At 40.9% G+C, this 24,364-nt stretch overlaps 1 protein-coding gene across 1 annotated transcript in view; it reads right to left on the bottom strand.

Annotated features, from left to right (window-relative positions):
- UBE3C (ubiquitin protein ligase E3C) overlaps positions 1 to 3,357 on the bottom strand; it is a 72,255-nt gene extending 68,898 nt beyond the window's left edge. The window contains exon 1 of the mRNA XM_066314472.1: positions 3,007 to 3,357. Coding sequence (XP_066170569.1) covers positions 3,007 to 3,072 — 66 coding nt within the window. The 5' untranslated portion in view covers positions 3,073 to 3,357. The remainder of the gene's footprint in view (positions 1 to 3,006) is intronic.
- Between the last annotated feature and the right edge of the window lie 21,007 nt (positions 3,358 to 24,364).

The raw sequence follows: 24,364 nt of genomic DNA, 5'->3' as shown, positions 1-24,364 counted from the left end.
ACCTCTCAAGAGCATACACAATTCAGACCATAATACACATGAATGTAAGATGCAAACAGCACAAAAACAGACCTGAAGCTCTCTTTTTCTTTAATTCAAAAATGCCATACAAGCCAGTGATGAGAAGGCACACTAGATTCAGTACCTAACTGCCCAAATTATGCAAGTCTCCAATTTTACTTCGGTCATTTTGCTTCTACTGATAGACCTTACTGAAGTCAGCCCCTTGTGAGGCCTAAGGGAACACTACAGACACACAGGGCAGTGCAAGACGGGTGTCAACACATGAGCTGTGACCAACACACTTACTGTTTGCAGCTGCAGTTCCATCAGCAAAACCACACTTCTGGTAGTGTTGCTGATCACTGTTCTGGTGTAGTTGTACTCATATCAGGCTCCACTGGCATCTTTAGCACTGACTGGCTCTCAAACAGGTGTCCCCGTGTCTGTACAGGGAGGTTTTGTCATTGTTTTGCAGTGGTGCAACCACATTTGGGAAACTTTCTCAAACTGAGTAGAGACTGATTCTTGGCATTAAGCAGCCTGCATGGCCCCAGGGTTTCTGAACTGTGCCTTCTTCCACCAAAGGAATCACAACAGACAGCACTAAGTATGCATCTAGCTACCAAAAGCTAGATGAGGTATAGCGTTGGATCTTTCTGAAGTTATACACCATTTGGGAGGGCAAGGGCATTTGTCAAAAAAATGAGCGTTTTTTGTTTATGTACCAAAAGCTGGAAGGAAATTCAACTTTCTGTAAAAATGAAGCCAATATGTAAGAGAAAGATGATCCTGAGAAGCCTCTGATGTGAAATAATGAGAAACTCACTTGATGCCTAATTCAGGCTTACCTAAAAACAGAGACCAGACAAAGATAAAAGCAGATATATTTAATGAAGGGCTTTCGGGTACTTTAAGGGCAGACAAAGCCTCCACAAGGGGCTACACCCAAAATGGACAACGGTCAAAAGTTTCTCAGACAGATGTAAGTTTGGTCTATTTACATATCAGGTATTAATCCTCCAATTACAGCTTCAGGTAATGGTATTCCCCCAGTTTGCTGCCCCCACAAATCACTTTTGTTTATACTTTTCCAGGCCTGAGGCTGTAGGGTGTCCTTGGATAACAGGCCCAGAGGGATTGTTTTGTCTAACTAAAATGTGAAGACAGTTAACTACACTTTATATGGAGTTCAGAGCTATGCACTAATGCAGCACAGGATTTGAAAAATACAAAAGCTAAAATCTTAAGGCATCACATGGAACCCACATAAACACTTCCCACAGCAATCTCTGTTGTAGTACGTTTTCAGAGAAGTTCAGGTAAACCTCATTTAGAAGTATTTTTTAGTACTGTTTAAATAAACGTTTTCGTTAGTACTGTACACAGCTTCTGAAAACAAGCAGCTATTTCAAGGACACTCTAGGATGTCTATGTAACCATGATGCCCAAAGCTGCGTGTAACTGATTTGCACTGATGCAGCACAAGCACTTCAGTGAACCAATGTAAAATCAAGGAATCTGTGCACCAGTCAGCATCAATCTCATCATGAACCACAACCTCTACTGCACAGAGTGAAGGTTACACATCAATTTCAGTTTCCAGCCCTTTACATGCCCTTGGAAATTTATGCCTGCATAACATTAATAAATTTGTCCCATATAATTGAAATAGACACAATCCTGATACATCTTCATGAATTGCTATGTGAAAAAGAAGATGTTATGACAGTTGTTTACTTCTGTAGGAGGCAACACGTTCAGCAAGGAACACTATGAGCAAGTTCAGGATCAAAAGTTGCAAAGTACCTGAAGTGTACAGCTGAGGGCCAGGGCATGCTCTGCCAACTCCTACTTAAGCTGGGAGTATTTATGGCATTTTGACTCATGTAATGCCAGTTTACGTGGCCTAACGAACAGAAATGTCTGAAGATAGACAGAAGATGAATCAGAGGAAAAGCTGCATAATCTACATACAGTTTCTGTATACACTCTCTTCATATTAAGTCAATACGCCAAAATGCAAACTTCACTGTGATTTTAATATCACATATCGCAGTATTTTTGCTCATTTCCTGACTGCACTGCCAAACTTTAAATGTTTCCAAGAATCAAACTTGCTTTTAGTGTGCATTAATAAAAATTCAGGGTTTTTTTTGTTTTGTTTTGTTTTTTACCCAATTAAAATTCAAAGATACTAATGGAAACACGCATTAGCTTCCCACACAGTCATCTCCAATGACAACGGGGAGACTCAGTATTTTCACAGTGAATTAAAGTGACCCCTACAGATCAGGCCACTTCTAAAAACATTCTGTCCTTTCTGTCGTTCTTCCTAAGTCCTGTGCCCTTCAGTGCTCGACTAAACATTTGCTTATCCCGTCTAATCAGCACGATCTGAATAAATCATTCTGCTTCTTTCCCATCAATAAATACAAGGGGATCAGTCTGGTACAGCTGACAATTAACTGCTACTCACGACAAACTGACTGAACCTAAACTTGACAGAGACCAAACACGGCAGCCCCGGCTCACGTGGATGAACCTCCCCCAACAATTCGGGCTGCGCGAAGCTGTGTGTGTCCCACATCCCTCCGGCGAGGCAGGTCCACTCCAGACATTCCCTCCGGAGGGAAACGACAGCAGGTCTCCGAGTCCTTTCCCCCGGGAGACCCGGAGAGTGACTGCTCGGGAGCCGCGGGCCACGACACCCGGCATCGATCGCTCGCCTGCGGGGGGGACGAGCCAAGGAGACATTTCCTCGCTTCCCACAATTCTTACTATACTACAAGCCTGGGATGGTGTGGCCTGATGATACAAAAAAATAATAATAACAACAGAGAGGCAGGGAGATCAGCGATAAACACACCATCGGGAGGGGATGGTTTTCCCCCTCTATTAAACCTTAGTCATCGCTGCTCCCATTTCTGAAGGCCCGACGGTAAAAGCACCGATAACAGGGCGGGGGGCGGCGGAACCGACACAGGCACGGGCGCCGCTCCTTACCTTCCTGCTCGCTCCTCCGAGGGACACCTTGGGCCTTGTTTTGAAATCCCCTTCAAAGCTGAACATGTTTACAGCTTATCCCATGGGGAGCGGGGCCCGGCCGGCCGGCAGGGCGAGCGGAGGGGCCGCACGAACCCCCCGGGCTGGCGCCCCGCGGCCCGCCCGCCCCCGCGGGGCTGTTTCCCCGTCCCCCGCCTTCCCCGCGGCCTTCGCTATCCCGGTCGCCCCCTTCCTGACCGGCGGCGGCGGCGGAGCGTAGTGGGAGGAGGGAGAAGGAGGAGGAGGGAGCGGAGGAGGGGGCAGCGGGAGCGCTCCCGCCGGCCGCGCAGAGAAGATGGCGGCCGCCCGCCGCCCGCCGGGCGCGCTCCCGACACACGGCCGCGCCCGCCGCCCCGCCCCCGGCCCGCCCGGCCTCAGCGGCGCCGGCTGCGGCTGCCGCCCGGGACATCCCGGCCCTGCCGGCTGAGGGTGTTCCCGGGGACGCTTCCCTGCTCCCGGCGCCCCGGGAGCTGCCGCTGCGTGTGCGGGGGCGGCTGGGGCTGCGCTGCGCTGCGGTGCCGCATCCTGCCCTGACGGGCCGCGCGGAGGGCGAGAAGCGGGCTGAGGGTCCAGCCGGGCTTTGGCATAGGGCTGCCCTCCTCAGCGTCGTTTGGCTGCTTGTTAGACACACGCACGTATGTGTATATGTGTATACATTTATTTATGTATGTATATATATATATATAATTTGTACTTTTAGTAGCATAAGCATATCACAGAATAAATAAGGTTGAAAAAGACCTCTGAGATCGCAGAGCTGAACTTCAGACCAAACACCTCCGACAATAAGTGCCGCATCCAGTTCCTAAACAACTCCAAGGACGGTGACTCCACCTCCCTGGACAGCCCATTCCGATGTTTAATCACCCTTTTCTGTGGAAAAAAATTCCTCCTATTGTCCAACCTGAACATCTCCTGGTGTAGGTTGAGGCCAGTTCCTCTCCTGTGCTGGGAGAAGAGACGGACCCCGACCTGGCTGCATCTTCCTTTTAGAGAGTTGTAGGGACAGATAAGGTCATCCCTGAGCCTCCTCTTCTCCCGGAAGAGATGGACATGTGATGGACACGGCCCCATGGCAAAGGCTTCGTGATCAGGGTGAAGACTGAGCACTGAACACACCAATACAGGCTTCTGTCCAGCCATGTCAATTCACACAGCCATGAAAATACACTCGACAAAATCCATGATAAAGGTGGGCTCAGGAATGGGACCTCAGCTGATGAGGAGTGGAAAAAGACTGTGCTATAAAGGCAGCAGATCCAAATGGTGAAACTACACCTGAGGCTGCTTTACATTTCTTAGCCCGTTCTCCATTTCTTCAGTGTGGTGACTGCATTCCTCCAGGTACAGAGGTGGCACAGACAACAATAACAAAAAGCAGCTGCTCAGTCTGCAGCTCAAGGCAGTAAATAAATATACGTGGCCAAATCCAGCTTTCATTCCCTTCAGTGGAAATTTGATTTCACGAGCTCTAGCTTGTGAATTCACACATCAGTATATCACAACAAAGAAATGGCAAGTGCCCACATCAGGAGAGGATGTATGCGCTTTGCAGCTGTTCATACCAAGAGCACAGTGCTCTTTAACTGTTGTCAAGCTGACTGGCAAATGAAAAATTTGTTCAGATTTCATTGGATTTGGATGATTCAGAAGAGTCTAAATTTTAAAATTTCAGACTTTTCATAAGGGAATGAGTGCTTGGCAATAATCAGCATTAGCCTGGCATTTCCCCAGATAACATCGTCTCAGTATAAGCAAGCCTGGCCTCCTTAAATACTGTTTACAAATGCAGATGGGGTTTAGGATATTGTGAAATACCAAGTCAAATGTTTGTTCATAGTTTCAACATTGCATTGCTGATGAAATATACCACCACTTTGTATTGAAATAGATAGTATGGGGTTTTTTCCCAGCATGACAAGATTCTTTTCAACTTACTTTGGCCTTGATAAACTTTGTCAGTCTCATACAAAAAAGGACTAGTCTAGGTGTCCCTAGCAATTAATTAATTAATTTTCATTAGCACAGAGTAAACCTGTCAGTTTTTGCCATCTGTATCAGTACCAAAGACAACTTAGGGATGCAACCCCTCCTCATGTAAGAAGCCAAAGAAGCATGAAACTACAGAGGGCAGAGTTTCTATGAAGTAGGTTTTTCACTGATACAGATTTGACATGGTCCAGCTTGAGTATCATAAGGACACAAGATCTTCTGCTGAACCTGGCTGTTACCTTCTGCAGAAGTGGTTGGTGAATGATACAGGCCCAGCTGATGAGTGTCTGAGGAATTTTGGTGATTTCTGGTGTCCTGGGCACAGGAAGGACATCACCCTGTTGGATTGAGTCCAGAGGAGGCCACCAAGATGATTAGAGGCATGGAGCACCTCTCCCATGAGGAAAGGTTGGAAGAATTGGGATTGCTCAGCCTGGAGAAGACAAGGCTTTGGGGTGACCTTATTGTGGTGTTCCAGTACCTGAAAGGAGCCTGCAAGAAAGATGGAAAGAAAGTTTTTCCAATGGAATGCAGTGACAGGACAAGGTGGAATGGCTTTAAAAAAAAAAAGAGTAGGTTCAGATTAGATATTAGAAAGAAATTTTTTACTGTGAGGGTGGTCAGCACTGGCACAGGTTGCCCAGAGAAGCTGCAGATGCCCCATCCCTGGAAGTGTTCAAATACAGTCTGGATGGCACTCCAAGCAACCTGATCTAGTGGGAGGTGTTCCCATCCATGGCAGGGAGGTTGGAACTAGATGATTTTTAAGGTCTCTTCCAGTCCAAGCCATTCTGTGATTCTGTGATTTGGATGTGCCCCTTGAGGCCATGACTGGTTTAATATCCTCAGGGAGCAGCAAAAACAGATTGTTCCATGAAGGAAGCAAAGTGGATGCTCCCAGCAGAGGCCATGGCCTCCCAGGTCAGAACATAATTTCACAGGATCCAGAGAGAGAGAGGGCAGAGCCTGGCAGTGGTTACACAGGATTCACTGACAGCCCCGGGCAGGGTGAGTGGACAAGTCCTGAGAGGCCAGACAGTGCTATGGGGTAGGTGCACAGTTCATCCAGGAGGAAGGGCTGGAGACAGGTACACCTGAACTTAGATGGACTGATGAGCAGGGGGGTGAGTGAGTGGGGACCCCAGATGAAGCTGTTCAGGGCAATCCAGGGTCCTGACAAACACATACTCAAGGATGTAGGAACACTGCTCTTGTATGTATGCTCTGTTAACCCACCTGCCTCGCCTGCTGCAATCTTTCCCATGTTTCTCATCTCTTTATTACACATTCCACAAGACTTTTTGTGTTCTCCTGGTCACAGTTCTCTGCCCTGTGATTGTACCTTTTTGCCTTTACAAGCATGTGTACACAGTACTCCCAGGTACAGGTGGCTTGGTCCAGTTGTTTATCAGATGCAGTCTATTAAAAAGACGTAATTCCTCGACATTTTCTTCAGTCCCTGACATCAAGTTTCCCAAGTGTGTACAAATACCATATTTTTCTTGTAAATGCATGCCATAGAAATTGAAACAGCAACACAAATATAGTCACAGTTATGTCAATCCACATTACGGAGAAACTTATCTATAGACTGTCTCCAGGGCCTGCTTCTAGGTACCAAGGGACAGGAAAAATCTGTGGTGCCCATATGGCTGTCGTAAGATCTTCCTTTTTCACTGTGAGTGGCTCAGAGCAAAGCCATTTTCTAAAAGTCTCTTGTTGACACTTCTGAATGTCTCTTGTTGAGCAGAAAAAAAAAAGAGAAATTAAGATTTGGTGAGTAGCAATAATAACAAGAAAAATCATTCCTTCCCAACAGTGATGAAGGTCTTGAGTTGTTGTGCTGGGTGCCAAGGATAACATTACTGAGGTGACTTATGAACTTTTAAAATTATGAGCTCCTGGTACCTTAATGTAAGTAGCAGAACACACTGCCTCTGTCAGGGAGATTTTTTAATTTTTGTAAATACCCTTTCTATATATTAAAACAAATCAATGGCACTTAAATTTTTAGAAGGAAAATAAATATTATGCATGTTTTACCCTTTAAATGAGCACTGGTTTATATCTACAATCTTTTTTCTATTCTCAGACTATCTCCAAACAATTTAAGTTCTGATGCATTGTCCTTCTGGCCTCATTCTGTACACACATTCCTGATTTAGACAGGTAAAAAATCAAAATTGTATTTGGCAATTGCTCAGTTCTGTAGGGTATGATGGCCAAATTGTCACCACCTTACCATTACTTTCCATTCCCTATGCAATTACAATAAAGTGTCCTAAACTTTTTTGCTGACTTGCTGAACTCAGATGAAAATCTAAGATGCACTGACAGCACCTCATTATGTGCTACATTATTTCCCAAGGTACAGAAAGATTTTTTACAAGAGTGCATAAAAAATGAACAGTAAATAAGTTAGAAATGCTTTAATTTACAGGAGATGAGGCTTGAGATTAGTCCAAGTGCTGTGATAGGCCAATATCTGATTTTTAGTAATGCTTTTAGTAATGTTTGCTACCATATGGACTGACGGTGGGAGGTAATTTTTTTTTTTTAATTTATTTACTCTGGGTAAAACACTGAAAATTAAATCTACTCTATCAGAGAAGATACTGGCAAGACTGTAATGTAAAAAGCACTTCACTTAAGCACTTCCTTTAGTTAAACCTGAATGCCAATAGACACTGCCAAGGAATGAAGACATTTTATTTAAAATTACACTGGCAAGAAACCATCAAATTATCCTTAACATTTTCATTAAATTGAGATACAGATATAGTTAGGGTAGTAAATCTTTTCAATACAAGGAGTTTATTCCTGAGCCAAGGCCAGATTCAGCAGTAATTGTAGGAACTATTAAGACCTAAAGGCTCATCTACATTACCAAAACAACTGTTCAAGGCTTTGGCCCAGAAAAATGGACAGGCTCCATCCCGTACTACAGAGCTAATCACATCAGCAAACTACAGTGATGCCTTTGGGTTCCAGTCTGGAGCCATCATTCCATGTTTTGTGGGCTTGGTTCAGTGAGATTTTGGGGATTTTCCATTAGAAATTTACAAATATCTGTTGGTTGCCCTCTGTCCCTGCTCTTGTAAAAAAGTCAAACAAATGGTACCTTTCTCAGTATTGACACCTTATTCCTCTAGAGGTGTGTTGAGCTGAAAAGATGAGGAACCTTATATCCATAGCTTCAAAGATGAAAAAGTTCCTAGCCTGTGGTCTCAGCTCCTTTATAGCATCTACATAGCAAAATTCCACCCCCAGAGGTGCCTACATTTCATTTGCATCTTCTGATGGAGCAAGATCATTTATTTTCAGAATCTAGTCTTCTGAGGAGCACTGGGGGTAAGGGATTGTTATAGTGTTAGAGCTATTGTTGCAAAACCTTATGTTATTTGGCAAATGTTACTTAACCATAAATCCTGTTTTGTTTTCTAGGGTTTCAAAATATAAACATATTTAATTCAAATACTATTGCTGCAAAGATGTTCAGCTAAATAGTAAAGATTAGGATCATCTATTTCAAGTCTGCCTAAAACCTGAACTATTTATTTTAATAGGAATGGCACATTCAGGATTCTTACATGTCATTGAAAGTCCAATTTTAAAGAATAATTATACTCAAGTGGACACAAACATAACTTCATATTTACCTTACTATCTTTGGCTCACCTTTGATACACCTGGAAGCTTTCCCTAAACATAAGCATTACAAGAATTGGTATTCCAAGCAATTCCAACATGTTGATATTATCTTGAGAGAAACATGTGTGCTGTGGGCGAGTACACATCTAGTTGTTGTTAAAACATGTTCCATTTAATTTCCTATTTAAATTGGTTGGAGTATTTTCACCTTCCCTTGGTGCTCATGTAAACAAAAACCTTGTCGAAGTCAAATCTTTCAAATTTGAGAAAAAGCAGACCAGATTCTTTCTTTAAATTAAGTCACCTGAGCTTCCTTGTGATCCAGAAAAGCAGATGCATACTTACATGTGCATGTATTGATACAAGGATTTATGGATGTATTTTCATGTAGGAATTCAGACAAGAATTTAAAAGGATTTAAAAGGGTCCGTCATAACAAATTACTCATAATTACAAATGTTAACATTCTTGAATGTTTGAAGAAGATCCCAGTACACCTCAACCTCTGTTCATTAAATATCAACACTCAGATGGATTGTTTGTTGCACAAGGCCTGGGCTCCTGTAAGAGTGAAAAAAGGACAAAAACACCTGTCAGTACCATGTCCACTCAGAAAGTAAATTTTCCCTGATCAATTCTTACAAGGTGGAAGTGGCCTTCATCTGGAAGCAGCTTGAAATTAAGGGCAGCCAGTAAATTCATATTCTGAAGACTCGTTAAAGAAGTATTTAAGGGACACAAATTATGATCTCATGGAAAAAAAATCATGGAAAAGAAAAGAAAAGAAAAAAAAAAAAAAAAAGAAAAGAAAAGAAAAGAAAAAACCCACCCCACAGCAACAAAACCACCAAACAAACAAAAAAACCCAAAAACACCCCCCCAAAAAAACCAAAGAAACAAAACAAAAACCACAAAACAAACAAACAAAAAAACACCACAAAAAAACCACCCACCACAGAAATCTAAGGGGAAACAATAGTATTCTGATATTTAAAATTATTTTAGAGAATTTACTACAGCTAGCCATGGGATCCTTAAAAAATGTTTTGATTTACATCTGTGTATCATTCAAGTTATTCAGATTAATTTGATTAATTTTCTACATGGGTGTTTTATCTTAGTCCTATATGAGCTATATAGGTTCTTCTGTAGTTTTAGATTTTGCATTTTGCATTAGATTTGCCCTGATCCATTCATTTAGGTTTGCCATTGATAAAAATGAGCATGGGTACACGTGAAATCAGTAGGAGTCAAGACAGTTTATGCTGCCTTACAATAAAGTTCCTGAATTTTACTCCTACCTACTCTTATATTTCTTTATAAGTGACATCAGTGTAATCCAATTTTAGCTGTCTAAATATTAGGCATCTGGTCTGACCTCTTCATCTAGACTTCACACAGAGAGTCACTTCCTTCCTCTTCTAAACTCCTCCCTTATAAGGGATTCAGGTCACTGGATGTGCTGACTGTCTGAAAGTTCATTATGAGACTGGGCACTTGCCATGTGCAAGGCTGAAGTTAGCTGGAGTCAATTCACTTTCCATGTGACCAAAAACAAGCCAGTAAAGAAAATAAAGAAAATAAGAAAATAAAACAATAAAGAATACATTTATCCATTATCCTTAAAGCAGGAGCAATGATGCTTAGGCACTTCTAAACAGATTTTAAGATCTAAAGGACAAATGAGCCATAAAATTCTTCAGGATTATTATTAGTGTCAGAGAAGGATGCTGAGAAAAGTGTCAGAAACTGCTGAATAATTCCCATTTTACCAATTCTTAAGACTGTAGTTAGCATCTACTCTAGAAAAAGACACAGAAATTACATTTTTCTTTCGATATCTTCCAGTAAATTTGGATTCTCAAAGTGCCATTAGGAAGAGATGGAGGTGCCACAGGATTCAAGAGATGTAGTTTTAAGTGCCAGGCACTCCCACTAACCTGCTGCATAATCATGACCAAGTAAGCCAGCTGCAAAACAGCTGTGCACAGAAATGCCTGGGCTGCACCTAGGCAAGAAGTTGGACGTGAGTAGGCAGTGTGCCCCTGCAGCAGAGAAAACCAGCTGTGTAGCCAGTTGTATTAACTAGAGCATAGCCAGCAGCTTGATGGAACTTCTCTCTGGGCTCTTTACACTCTCTTCTTTCTGAGAGTGAATCTGCAGAGCTCCATGCAATTCTGGGCTACTCAGGGCAAGAAAGATTTTGAAATACAGGAGGAAATCATCAGAGGACCAACAACACGATGAGGAAATAGACTGTATGATACAAAGAGAGGCTGAAAGGATTTGGTTTGTTGAGACCAGAACTGAAGGAAAGACCTCCCTGCATTTTATTACCCTCTAATCAGAGTGCAGTGAAGGTGGAACCAAAGTCATCTTGAGGACACAAGTTGGAATGGACACAAGTTGCAACAAGGGAAATGAGATTATTTTCAGCTAGAATATTTCATGCTGGTGGTGGTGAAACACTCTGGATGGGACCCAGAGAGATACCTTGTGAAGCCTGCATCCTTGGGGACATTCAAACCTACACTGCACAGTGAGCTGAGCAATCAGTTGTCCTGCTTTGCCCACAGATGACTCAGTTCACCAAACTAATGGCCATGGTGTGGTTGTTTACATCTCATCTGGTTGCTCTGTGTTCCTTTGGGGATCACTGTTGTGACTCTTCCAGGGCCAGCCTCACGATGAGACTCACCAGTCTGTGGTGAGGATTGCTGTTGCTGAGATATTTCTGATGCCAAAGGGGTGTCTCCTCTAAGCCACAACTTGGTCACATTGGTCCCACACTCTTCAGCTCTCTTTCACATTTGCAAAGCAGAGAAACTCCTATCTTAATACTTTTTTGGAAGAATACTTTTGTTAATACTTGACTCTCACTCAGAGACTGTGGTGTTGGCTGCTGTGTATGGAAAGAGAAGAAAGAAATAAAGCCTTCGAGATGATGACAGCACAATGGCTCCCTCCTCCCCTAAGCAATGCCAACAATAATCTTAAATCAGCCTTTTATCTTCAAATGTATTTCAGAGCCACTTTAGAGTGAGAAGAGCTTCTTAACATATGAACTTTCAGATGGGTGGGTTGAAGAAAATATGGAGCTTTCCTTTAAACAATTAGAGACCATTTTGCTAATCAATTTTTGTCAGGCGCCTAGAAACATTTTTCATTATCAGATTCCAAATTGTCTTAAACAGTACAAACTAATGAACTTTTATCAGTCCAGTTTGGGGCACTCTGATACATCCCTGCTCAGATTAAATAAATCACAAACCTTTAATTAACAAAGACTGGCATGGCTGCAAAAGCAATGAATTAGTTTATACGCTGTCAGAGAGATCACAAACGTACAGTAGTTACAATTAATGGATTTAATTTTAAATGCTAGGGCTCCAGCATGAAAGTGCCTGTGAAGTCCATCCTGGCATTCTTATTACACTTTAATTATAATTGATGTACCTGGGAAAGATGTCAGCAGTGTACATTTTAACACAGGTGCTGGTCTTACTTAAGAACTCACAGTCCTTGCTTGAAACAATGATTTGCAAAATCTTGCAACAAGATTTTGGTGAAATCCAAATTTATTAGGTTTATTAAAAGTTATTAATTATTTGGCACTGTATAGGTGTAATCTGGTACTATTTTTTAATAGACAGCTTTATATATTTAAGTTTCAGAACTGAGGTTTATTTTTAGTTTAAAACATTTCTGTCCTTCTTGGTCCCCTCCTGTCATTCTGTTTCTTGCAGATTTTTTCCCTTCTTAGGCTAAGCTCTTACCTTCCAAGCAGGTATTTCCAGCTATTTTCCATGGGTTTTTTCCAGCCTCAAGAGAGGTCTTCAGTGCTCCACTGTCACCATTGCTGTATGAAGCAGCTTCCAGGAATGAAGTCAGTCAAATCTAAAGGATAAATTCAGTGAACATCAGCAGAAGATAAACCCATCTTCTGTAAATTGCATCAATCCACCGCCATTGTTTGAGGTGTCAAGCTTGAACTGAACGTAAGTGGCATCAAATTAAATGTTTTCCAAAGGTAATCCTCAGCTTCCCTCTGTCCCACATGCAGCCCAGCAAGCAGGGGTGACACCAGGCACGGATGAAGTCACAGTCTGACAGCTCTGCTCCCACTGCACCCCTGCCTGTGCCATCTGCAGAACAGGACCAGCAGCTCCTGCCTCTGCAGGGCAGAAAAGGAAGGAGGTGGACGGTCCCAAAAGCAGACATCATTGCTTCCACCCACCTCTCCCCTGAGGGACAACAGCAGGGACAGCTCAGCTGGGCTCTGCACCCCACTCTCCCTCCCAGCCTGGTCCCTTCACCTTCTCATAGTTGTCTGGGCCACACTCCCAGCCCTTAATTCCAGAGCACTCCTGTCCAATTCATCAAATCTCCCTGTGAGACACTAACCTTTTCCTGCAGGATGAGTTTAAAAGAAAAATTTGTTCTCCAATTGACTGGAGACACTTAATTAGAGCACAAACCTTGTGATAACTTGTCCTTCTCTTATTGCCTCAACTACTGGGCTTATTAGACTATGGGAAAACTCCATCAGTCAGTTGAAGGGGAAAATTAATTTTTTGATTACAGAGACTGGAAATGGCAAGTGGGTGAGTCCTGAAGGCTCATAAAAAACAAAAGGCAATTAAAACTAATCCCATATGGATTTCGTCATTGACTTTACAGAAGGTTTGTCATTGACTTTACTGTAGTCAGAAATTTCTTGATTCCTTTTGAAATATATTTTTAAGGATGTGTCCTGATTATTGGGATCTCATTCACAATTTTTGAGTATTTTGGCTTGGCAAAATACTTTGTGGAACTCTGTAACAGAGGTACAACCATTTGCTAGATCTTGTGTATTATGCATCTCTGGAACACAAACCTGTAATATGAAAAATAAATTATTTGAATCAAATAATGGATCTGCAAGACTGGAGTTTGTATTAATTAAATACTCACTTTTATCAGTTCAATTTTCTATGCTTACCTTAGTCTCTACAGCATTTGAAATCAATAACAGCAAAATGATGGATGGTGGAGAATATAAGTGAAATATTTTTAACTGAGAAATGGAAAACTTGCCTACAAGCTGTGCTTGTTTCGCACTATCTGATACCCTAGTCTTAAGCAAGGAAATATTTTGGCCAGATAAGAATGCTCATTTGGTCTGTTGTGGAATACAGGACATAGAATTTGGTTCATTTGCCTCTTCAGTGATCCATACACTTTGGATGCAGGAGTTGAAAAGACATCCTGCACCATGCACTCTGGTCTCCTGCTACCACACATTCCTTACATATAACCCTTGGCACAAATTTATGTAGCTCCATCCCAGGAACACTTAGGCTGTTTGAAGCAGAGACTGATGTTTCCCCTTCTGGAGTTTGGCCATTCCCTTTTTGAGCCCATTTATCCTTGTGGACTCTGTAACATTCTCCAACAGCAGAATCCTGTTGCTGCATGCTTATAAATGCTCTATGGGTGAAAAAGTAATGCCCTCTGTTCTAAGTTTTTTACTTGAGTGTTTATTGGGTGTCCCTCAGTGGTTATGATTTTCCCATTTTCCTGACTAATCCCATTAGAAGCTGCAGAATCTGGCTGGTATGGAGCCTAAAACTACTCTTCTAACTTGCAGCCCAGCTCTGTTGATGGACAGTATATGTCCATTTATTCTTGCAACAGCACTGGCTTCTGTCTTATCTGGTTGAATGTTGGGAGACCAAATCTCCTTTCTGCCCTGTCGAGTTTTTCTAGGCTGAGCAGGCCTTGCTCTGCTGAGTTAGGTGAAGTTGCCAGAAACAGGCTGAGTCAATCCATCAGCTTCTTGCCATTGAAAGGGATGATCCCTGATTTTCTTCTCCTCCTCCTCCTTCTTCTCTCCCTCCTCTCTCCTATCCATGTCTGTATTTCCTGTGCAACTGGTTCTGGCTCTTGTCCGTTTAATCAATGTAGGTGATTAAATCAGTATAAATAACATAGGTGATTAAATCAATAAAACAACCCAGCAGAAAATATAAAGAGTTTTCTGCTGATTTAGGGAGCAGGATCAGTTTGGCAGGTGGTCAAAACTGGGCATTTTCAGCCCCTCACTAGGAGCCACCGTGTCTTCTTGTAAGATCAGCTCCCCACTCCCAGCATCATTTCATTAACCCTTCACACCTTTTGTCAGGATGTCTGGCCAGGGCTGGGTGACAGGTTGCAGAGCAGGTCTCCCTCAAATTAAAACTTTCCTTGTGCTCTTTGAAGTACTTCTGTGTATGCATTTCTATTCACTTTTCTCATCTCTGCATAAGGTTGTTGCCTCCTAATTATTCTGGTATTTGCTGGTACATCCTGATTTCCCTTTTCCTCAGACGTTCTCAGCTGGTGAGTTCAGTTTACAGCAGAAGTCCCTCTAATGAATCCCCTAATGCAAGACACTTTTGCACAATGAAATTTGCCAGTTTTTGATTCCAGCACTTTTGGTTATTCAGTATTTTCTTTGTCCTGCATATTCAGATTCCTTTCAAAATAAAGTGTCTCTCAACTTTTTAATTTTGGCAAATCCCTGATATGTGTGTCATGGTTATTTAAAGAAAAATTGTACAAAACAAACCCTAGGCTGGACAGGCAGTAGAGAGCATGTCTGGTGACCCCTCAGCTTAGACAATTTCTGCTTGACTAAAGTTTTTCTTCACTAAACTCTGTTTACACTAATCTTAAAGGAAAATGTAATGTTGCAAAGCAGACAGATTATGTCAGACAACTTGACCTTGATTTTTTTCCTCACCATCCAAAACACTGTAAAGCCTAAACAAGAGGGAAAGTTAAAATATATATATATATATATATATACAGGTTAAGTGCAGTCAATTACTGTACTGCTCTTGCTATTGTCATTTGTTTGTGTGAAGCTTTTTTAAATCAGGTTTCTTTGCAGGGTAGATTGCCTTTGGAAGACTTCCTGGAAAAAGTATATTTAAAAGTTACCTTTCAGTGAATAGAAAGTCATGAATTTGTTTTGAAAGGAGACTGGCCCATGCATCTGATCTCCTTATTGCTTAGAGCTGGTGTTAATAATTTTCAGGTGAGTATGCTGTTTATTATTATTTATTTGGCAGCCAGCTAAATCCCCTGCCTCCACTTTTTCATTCTAAAGTTACAATGACATGGCATGTTTAACGTGGTTAGGAATCACCAAGTGGTACACCACAAATAACCTTCAGATTTTTATTTACCTGGCTAGAGAGGTAGAACAATGAGATCTTGAATATTAGCTAGTGGTTAGCTGTGATTAAGTTATTTTTAGAAACTGCCATGATTTTTCTTTCTGACTCTGCACCAAACTGACATAATTCCTAGGTAAGTCTCTTGCCTTTGGGAGCCACAGAAGCAAACAAAACACCTTGAGATGCAAAAAATTATACAGCCTTTGATATGCATTTCTTGGCCCTGCACTGTGCACTATCTATCTAGTATGCAAAACCGACTAGGGAACCAAATTCTATGGATATGTTTAACTTTTGAACTCAAGAAAATCTCTTTACTTAGTTTCAGACTGTTCCTGCTCAAACGACTGTACTTGATATGCTACACCAATGTGTCACTGCTGATTGCTAATTTAGTAAATAAAATATCTCTGGCAACAATTTTCCAAGACATGACATCTTCTGTAAATTGTATTTTGGTTTTGAGAACATTATTCTCAAAAACTCCAATAACAAGGCCTGACAGAGAGTAACATTTTCCACAGCATATCCTGGTCTCTAGGAAAAGAAAATAGCTGAGTGAATACAAAGAAAGTATAATTCTATTCAAAGAGCAATTATTGCTCTCTTTGCATTAACCTTTCAAGTCTCCAGCCTACAATGCCTGTATAATGTATTTTACTTGGCATTTAGTAATGAAATCTGGTAAACAGATCACTGTAGCAAAAGGTGATCAGGAAATACTCACCGATGACCAGCAATGCTACAATGTGGAGGATCAAACGCTGCAACATGGAAACACAGTGACACTGTCACATACAAAGTGACAGGTAAGGAAAAATAAGGCAAGAGGGAGAAACTCCTAAATTCAAGTTATTTTAATAGCGGTAGATCACCTAGAGGCTTCCTGAAATTGGTGTTTCATTGTTTTTAATGAAAAAAAGCTTTAAAAAATCTGATTATTGGTGTCAAATAATGGTCAAAAAACCAATTGACAATTACTTTTGGAATTAAAAGAAGATAGACAGGTGGCTGGTATTTACAGCAAAGCTAAGTGATGTCATCATTGAAATGTAGTTTCTAGGCACAGTCAAATCCACACACAGAAACTTTTAATTTAGGGGGGTAATGTCTTGAACTCAAGTTGTTAGGCCACTGGGGTAAAGAGGCCAAAGTAGCCCAGTTCACACTCAGTCCTCACACAGTCACAAGATAATGTGAGCCCAGACCAGCTCTGTTCAGCCAGGGCCTTCTTACAAATCCTCTGGCAGTCCAAAAGGAAAAGTGCTTCCATGTTCACTAGGAATGAAGTTCTCGACAGGTCAACTTTTACTAGTGCCTTGAAATATAAAACTTGTCTTTGTTGGACAAATGAATAAATGCAGAACAATATGGACGCAATTCTAATGTTAGTTCACAGAATAACTCAAGCAAAGCTAACAAAAAAAAAAAAAAAACCACACAAAAAAAAAAAAACCAAAACCAAAAAAAAAAAAAAAAAACAAACAAAAAACAAAAAAAAAACACAACCAAAAAAACCCCCAAAAAAACACCTACAGAAAAATAAACTCTGTTGCCTCTGTAGTGGTGACATTACTAAGATAAAATTAATTCATAGCTGTTAAGAACACTGAGTCCTCCTAGTATCAGACCCTAGCTGGCAAATTATGCAATTTTTCATCATCCAAAAGAAGTTCAATGTTTGTATTCAATATTTAACATTAAAACCAAATTCATTCATTTGCCTATTCAAATTGCATTCCTTTACAGTTAATAGTCTCCTTGTGCTAAAAAAAAAATTCAAAGACTTTTCATCTTATTTGTCTTGTACAATTGATTTCTATGACAAGATTACAAATGAAGTTTTGGAAACAGCATTTAATGTGAAACCACCAAGATATTTCTCCATTGACAGTTGAATTGAGGTATGCCTTTAAAACAGGAATTTAGTTATTTTTGTGCTAGAGAAGGCTGTATTTGACTACAGTAAGTTTGCTGAAAATTTACAAATGCATTTGTCTAGCAGCTTGTATAATACAAGAAAATCACATTTTTCTTCTGGGGGTTTCATTATTTTTCTTTTTATTATTAGATGATTTTGTCTATAAAAATATATTAAAAATGAGGGGGTTGTCATGTTTACCCTGCACTGAAGCATCCGCATGAAAAGGACTGTTAAAAGTTTAAAAAATATGATTCAGAGATTTACTGCTGTGAAATCTGGCTACTGGACTGTAGCAAAAGAGGACTGATGGTACATTCCAGCTGTGTGAATCTGCTAATGTAGCATCTCTAATTCCATTCCTTTTTAATTATGTTCATGGCAATGGCAATATGCTATTCTTAAATTTTGGCAGTTTAAAAATCTTATAAATTTGGAGAAAGACTGAAAGTTCATTCACTAATATCTTTTTGGGCCTTGCCTCTGCAATCTGCAGGTCATCATGTGGGTGTTGTCACTTAATGTTCCACTGATTACTATTTTAGAAAGGATGCTGTCTAATGTGACAGATTAATCTAATCACAAATGGACTCAGGGTTTGGAGGACTAATGGATTTGATGACAAATATTTTAAAAGGCAGCCCAGCACTTGGGTTTATATTCACATTTGTTTTTAAAATAGGAATGAAATTGTTTTCTAATACATGAATAATAAGATGTCTCTGTCCCAAACTCTTAGTCATAGGAAACCAAAACCATTAGATTAAAATGTTAGATAAAGCCATTACATTATGTTCTGACCATTTTTAAAACAGCTCCTTTGGAAATTTTTATTGGCAAATAAAATTCTTCTTTGGATCTCTCTAAGGGTAGTTTCTGAAGTGTGTAGGCTGAAAAATGATCCATTTGTAGATTATTCTACAGTCTAGGACAGGGCCTATTTTAAGGTTTACTAATGCATAAATTTTGGCTTCCATAGAGTCACCACAGTTTCACATTCTAGAGCTTGCCATATAACAGTCTTCCCAAAAAGTGTCTGCTAAAAATTACTTTCAAAATTAGTTTGTAATAAAGTTTTTTCATTACAAATACTGGATCACACAAATGGTTTTGTATTTATTACTTGTGAAGAAAAAGCTATGAACTGTATTCTTCTAGGACAAACCACACAGAGAACAGCAGAGATACCACATTTTACCAGAGGAGTAACTTCAACTTTTTCACTTGAGTGATTCAACATTTCACTGAGTTTTAAACCCTTGGCCAAAGAAGCCTCTTTGCTAGAGCCCCAGATTTGGCCTTTTTCTGTCTCCCTGCCCTGTCCTAGAGCAAGTGGCTCTGTGTGATTCCCAGGTTTTTAAATTACAGCTCCATGGCACTGGAAAAAACTTAAAATGCAAATCAACCAAGGATGATAATTTTCTAGCAATCAGAAGTTCTCAACAATTTATGGATTTTGTTAGAATTTTTGAGCCATGCATGGTCTTTCAAGAGACCTTTCCAAATGACTCAGAGGAACATCTTCCTCCATTTCCATGAGGAGGAACCTCCCACAGGAGTTTGAACCCATCATTGCTGCTTCAGTGCAGCAACCTCATATAACAGCTCCAGGGCCATTGTGAGGATGCTCAGCCACAGGTTTGAAGGCAAAACACCATGAGAAATGGATTTCACACCATTTAAAGAAACCCAAAGAACTCCACCAGCAATCCCACTCCTTCCCATGAACAATCACTCCATGGTGCCAATAATTCACATAGTCCCACTGTGACTTCTTCCAGTTAAGCTATTTTAGCTGTATTTGATATCTGACTATTATACAAATCACTCTGTGGATGTGAGCATTACATTATGTATTACCTGGCACACATGGAGGAAAAAAGGAGGAAATGGGATGAAACAGTCTCACTAAGGGCCAGGAATTATCCCTTTACACAAAGATTTCCTGAAATTTTCTCTTTTAAACTGAACTTGTATCCATTTTATTTTTTTTTTTCATGACAAGGAAGGAAATCTGTGGCATTTATGCAGTTTGGACTTCACAATAAGATTTTTTTTAGAATATGCTATTATTTCTTTTTTCAGACTACGTCAGCCAGCTCCTGGCTGGGTCAGCAATCCATGGTGCCTTGCAGCTGGTGAGTCAGGATATCACCAGAGGAATGAGACTGTCAGCTGTGGAGATGATCTGTCAGATTGCTCCAGGGACCCTGGTGGGTTTGGTTCTCACAGTGGTTTCATTGCAATTGTGGGTGTTTGGTTCATAAGGCATGAAATCTCTCTCTCTCTACTCCCACCCTGGCCCTGTGATCAGAGAAATCACAGCACACACCTTCCAAATTACCCAGCCTCATCTAGGAAAAACAGAAATTATCAATGAGCTCTGCTAATTTTAAGGCGATAATGAAGTAAAAGAAAGCTTTTATTTAAGAAACAAGACAAATTCTCTCAGTGCTCTTTAGCTGTTCTTAAAAGTAATTTTCATATTGCTTTTAAAGCACAAGATGGAGTAATTGGATGTTCTGAAAGCAGAGAAAACCCTAAAGAAATTATAGAGGTCATTTTAACAATCAAATTAGTTGTGATTAATACTCCATACTTTTATAATTTCTAATCCTCATAGAGGAAACTTCAAGTGACAGAAATGTCTGATGAAAGATGGCCATCAGATGGAGTTTCCTTCTCATCTACAAGATTTTACATGGAGGAGATTAAATTGGCTGGCTTCACAGACCTATTTCCTCTGGAGCTCATTGCCCCATTCACTCGGTCAGTGCCCACCATTTGCTAGTGCTATAACTGGGAAATTCCCTGCAAATTAACCAAAGATGGCATGGGAGAAACCCCCCACAAAACCTTTTCCTAAGAAAAAACGCCAAAACTTAAAATATTTTTTAAAGTGTTAACTGTATTCATCAAACTGATTCAAAAACATCAAAAAAACCAACAGCGAGTGTCAGCATTCACCCACAGCCCTCTGCCACTCTGGTGCTGACCCCCAGGAGCAGAATCACACTGCACCAGTGCACTCATGTTCCACTCAGGACCCACACCACGAAGCAGCAAAATGTGGGACTTTTCCCAGCATGGGAGGAAATGTTCTGTCCTTTCAGACATCCATGAGGTCAGAATCCCCTTGTCCTTCACGTCCCTGTCCCCTGTATTCTCAACCCCCTGTATTCAAAAACACCAGTGGCTACTCTACACCCTCCCAAATGCATGTGCCCTGCATTTGCTGAGAGAAACCTGTGCTAAGAGCTGCAGCCTTCCTCTCGCTCTTTCACTCTGCCTTGCCAGTACCTCTCTCCAAAATCCTACAGAACTCAGCTGCTCCCTGTGTTGTCCTTGGGATCATGGGAAGCTAATGATGAGGAATAAAGGAATGTTCATGTTGCTCATGCTGGATCTTGATAAGTTTGTTTGGTGTTTTTCTAGATGTTTTGGATTCCTTTAATCAAATTTGTGATAAAACAAGGCTTCTCAGGTGTGGAGACTCTTTATTTGAGGCAATGGAGCCCCTTAAACTGCAACACTGTCAAATGCAATAAGCAGGGTAAAGTTTACAAAATCTAAACTCGTGGTTACAGAATTATGGTGGTCTGGGCTTCTTTTTTTTCTGTTTCTTTCAGATCACATCTGGTACAGTTTCAAAATTTATTTCACCTGCAAACTATATGTGGAATTAGAGAGATAATAAAGCTGCAGCTACAGAACTTGGGCTGATAATGAATAAACCAGAACAAGAATCCAAGAACCTGGGATGGAAAGCATTCTAACTTTGTTAGATGGGTTTTATGCTGACTTAGTTCCCAAAAGTTTAGAAGTTGGGCCTCAACTTAATCCAGCAGGATTTGAGTCTTTTATTATTTTTACTTCTTTTTAGGGTGATTTTTTTAGGTTTTTACAGCTTGAAGCTGCCACTCAAGCCTCTCAGCAGTTTGCATAACTCACACAGGAAGGGTGGGGATATTTTGTCTGTCAGAAAACATCCCCAGTTCCCCCAGCTTCAAAGAAGGCCTGTCTGCATCCTGATGGTCTGCTCTGCTTCTTTGTCAGAAAACTCTGTTTTACAGAAGGTTAAAGTACCACTTCACAAATCCTGTTTGTACATGATGATAGTACAAGAGGGCTGGATTAGCCAGTCATGCTGAGCTGTGTTCAGCATGGAGAAGGCATGAGAACAAAGGAAACCTGGACATGGTCATCCTAATCCTTGGGCCACTCAACTGTTCATTAATCCCAGCTGCCTGTGGCCCCCAGGATTTATGATCCACCATAATGCTGGGATTTTGGGCTCTATCCCTTTTCCTAGGAATGTATACAAAGGTCAGGCTAAAGCTGACTTCCAGTGTCTTTGTGATGTTGAATTGCTAGAAAATAATTGCATAAATTGGAAAATAAAATTAAATGTCTCCTCACAACTCCCGTTTGCTTTCATGCGGGGTGAAAACTTCTGCAAAAGTTCTCATACTCTGGAACTGGTATTTCTTGTGGTGCTTCATCATGATTTTGTGCTTATCTACTCCTCCATATTCTCCTTCGACTCTCAGGCTTAGGACTGTCTAGTCTTGGGCTTGTGAAACACCCAGCACCTCTGCACCCACCACTGCACTGAGTGTTTGTGAAACATTCAACGCAGACAATAAATAGCGTTGCCACAATAATTGAAATCAGAGACCAGTGTCCAGTATAGACAGGGGGAAATATCATGTTTTCCCAACCAAATAATTCCTGAGAAAAAGCAAAAGCAAGGTCCTTTCCTTTCTTGGCACCGAGTCACTGATGTAACTTCAATTAGACTTTTCAGAAGCAACAAAGATTATGATATGAATGCAGTTTAATCAGTAATTTTACAGCAGAAACAGTGGCCATTAGAAGTGGTTTAGTACTCTTAGGTCAAGACTAAAAATTACAGAATTTATTGCTGCTGATTTAGAGATAAATGTGCCAATTAATCAATTACTCAACATAAAGAATTGACTATTCATTGACATTCTTTTTCCAGGATGGCAAGCTACTGTTTGATAGTTGAGAATTTAAATATATATATATATGGATCTGGAACAACAAGCCCTTTGGAAGAAGTGCAGGTGGGTAAAAATAGGCTAAATAAAAATAACATTGAGAACCTTGGCAGTTTTCATCAACCTCTATTGCCACAGGGTTATTGCAGAATGAAAAATCAGATGCAACATCTGATTTTTGTGTAGGATATGAACATACTCTGCAGCAAACAGAGCTGTGGTCCACAGGCAGCCTAGGCATCCCCTCCTCCCAGACCTGGTTCTGCTGTTGCCTTTCTTATGCAGTTGTCAGAAGACATTTAGGGGAAGTGGAATGAACAAATAACATACCAGGCAATCCCCCCTTCAGTTTTCTGGTTGGGCTTGGCCATACCTGCCTTTTTTTGTTTCTAAATAACCCAGCCTGCCTGTTAAACCTGGGCTCCAAACCAGCCCTTCCCACTAGATGCCCTGTTGTGATGCTAGCTATCAGAACTGCCTGAAGAGCTATTTCTGTTCTGTACAAAAAAAAAGAGTCAAGCTTTGAATGGTGCCTCCAAACAGGTGTTTTGATGGTGTTAGAAGAATTAGCACCTAAGGAGTTAGTGGGCCTTGGAATTTGTGTGAGAGTAATCTGCCCATAACTGCCAGTGCAATTCCCACCTAGCCCAGGAAGGACAGAAGTTGCAGTTTCCAAGGTGCTGAGAAATCATTGCCCTGTGGGCTGGTGAGCTCACTCTGGTTTCCCTGCTCAGAAAATCCTGTCTCAGTCATCAAAACAATGGGGCTACACAGTACTGTGCTACTCTACCAGAGGAGTATACACCTGTATATAAGGAATATTTACATCTCTTCATGTTTGCAAGAAGGAGAGAGAAAAAAAGTCAAAGATCCAAATTTATTTTGATATGAGTATTCTTACACACATAGAAATTGTATAAATATTGCAGGGTTTTTTGTTATTTGAATCAAATCTAACAGTAGGAAATGGATGAGAAAAAGAGAACTTTTGCATTTAAATAACTTGTTAATGTCTAGAAACCAAAACAGTCACAGAACAGCAATAAAGAAGCTCTTCAATTGTTGCTGGAGGATGTCCATAAAGAGGATATAATGAAAAAGACTGCCCAAATGTGAAAAGATAATATAGTTAATGTATTACTTCTTTTATTATTTTATCATCTTTCATTAATTGCTGGCACCTTTCCTGCAGAAGCTGGTTCCATGAAAAGGGCTTTTAGTCAAATGTCCTAAATGAAACAACCACTTAGAACCCAAGAACAAGGTTGAAACAAGGTTCACCTGACTTCTCTAAATCACCCTGGAAAGGTGAGGGCAAGCCTCATAGGTCTCATTTTTGGGCATCCCAATGTCAGGACTGAACCAGACCCCACAGAACAATGTCCCCAGGAGTCCAGCTGTATCTGTATCCCGAAGTACAGACCAGGTCTGAGAACATTAAGAGATATTTCTATCCACCTGGGCTTGGGCTTAGTAATTGTCTTTACTGAATTCTCACAGAATCGAGCCTGGGGTGGATGCTGGCC

The sequence above is a fragment of the Sylvia atricapilla genome, chromosome 1 (assembly GCF_009819655.1).
Source record: "Sylvia atricapilla isolate bSylAtr1 chromosome 1, bSylAtr1.pri, whole genome shotgun sequence".
Classification (NCBI taxonomy): Eukaryota; Metazoa; Chordata; class Aves; order Passeriformes; family Sylviidae; genus Sylvia; species Sylvia atricapilla.
This window is presented reverse-complemented; position numbering and strand designations above follow the sequence as displayed.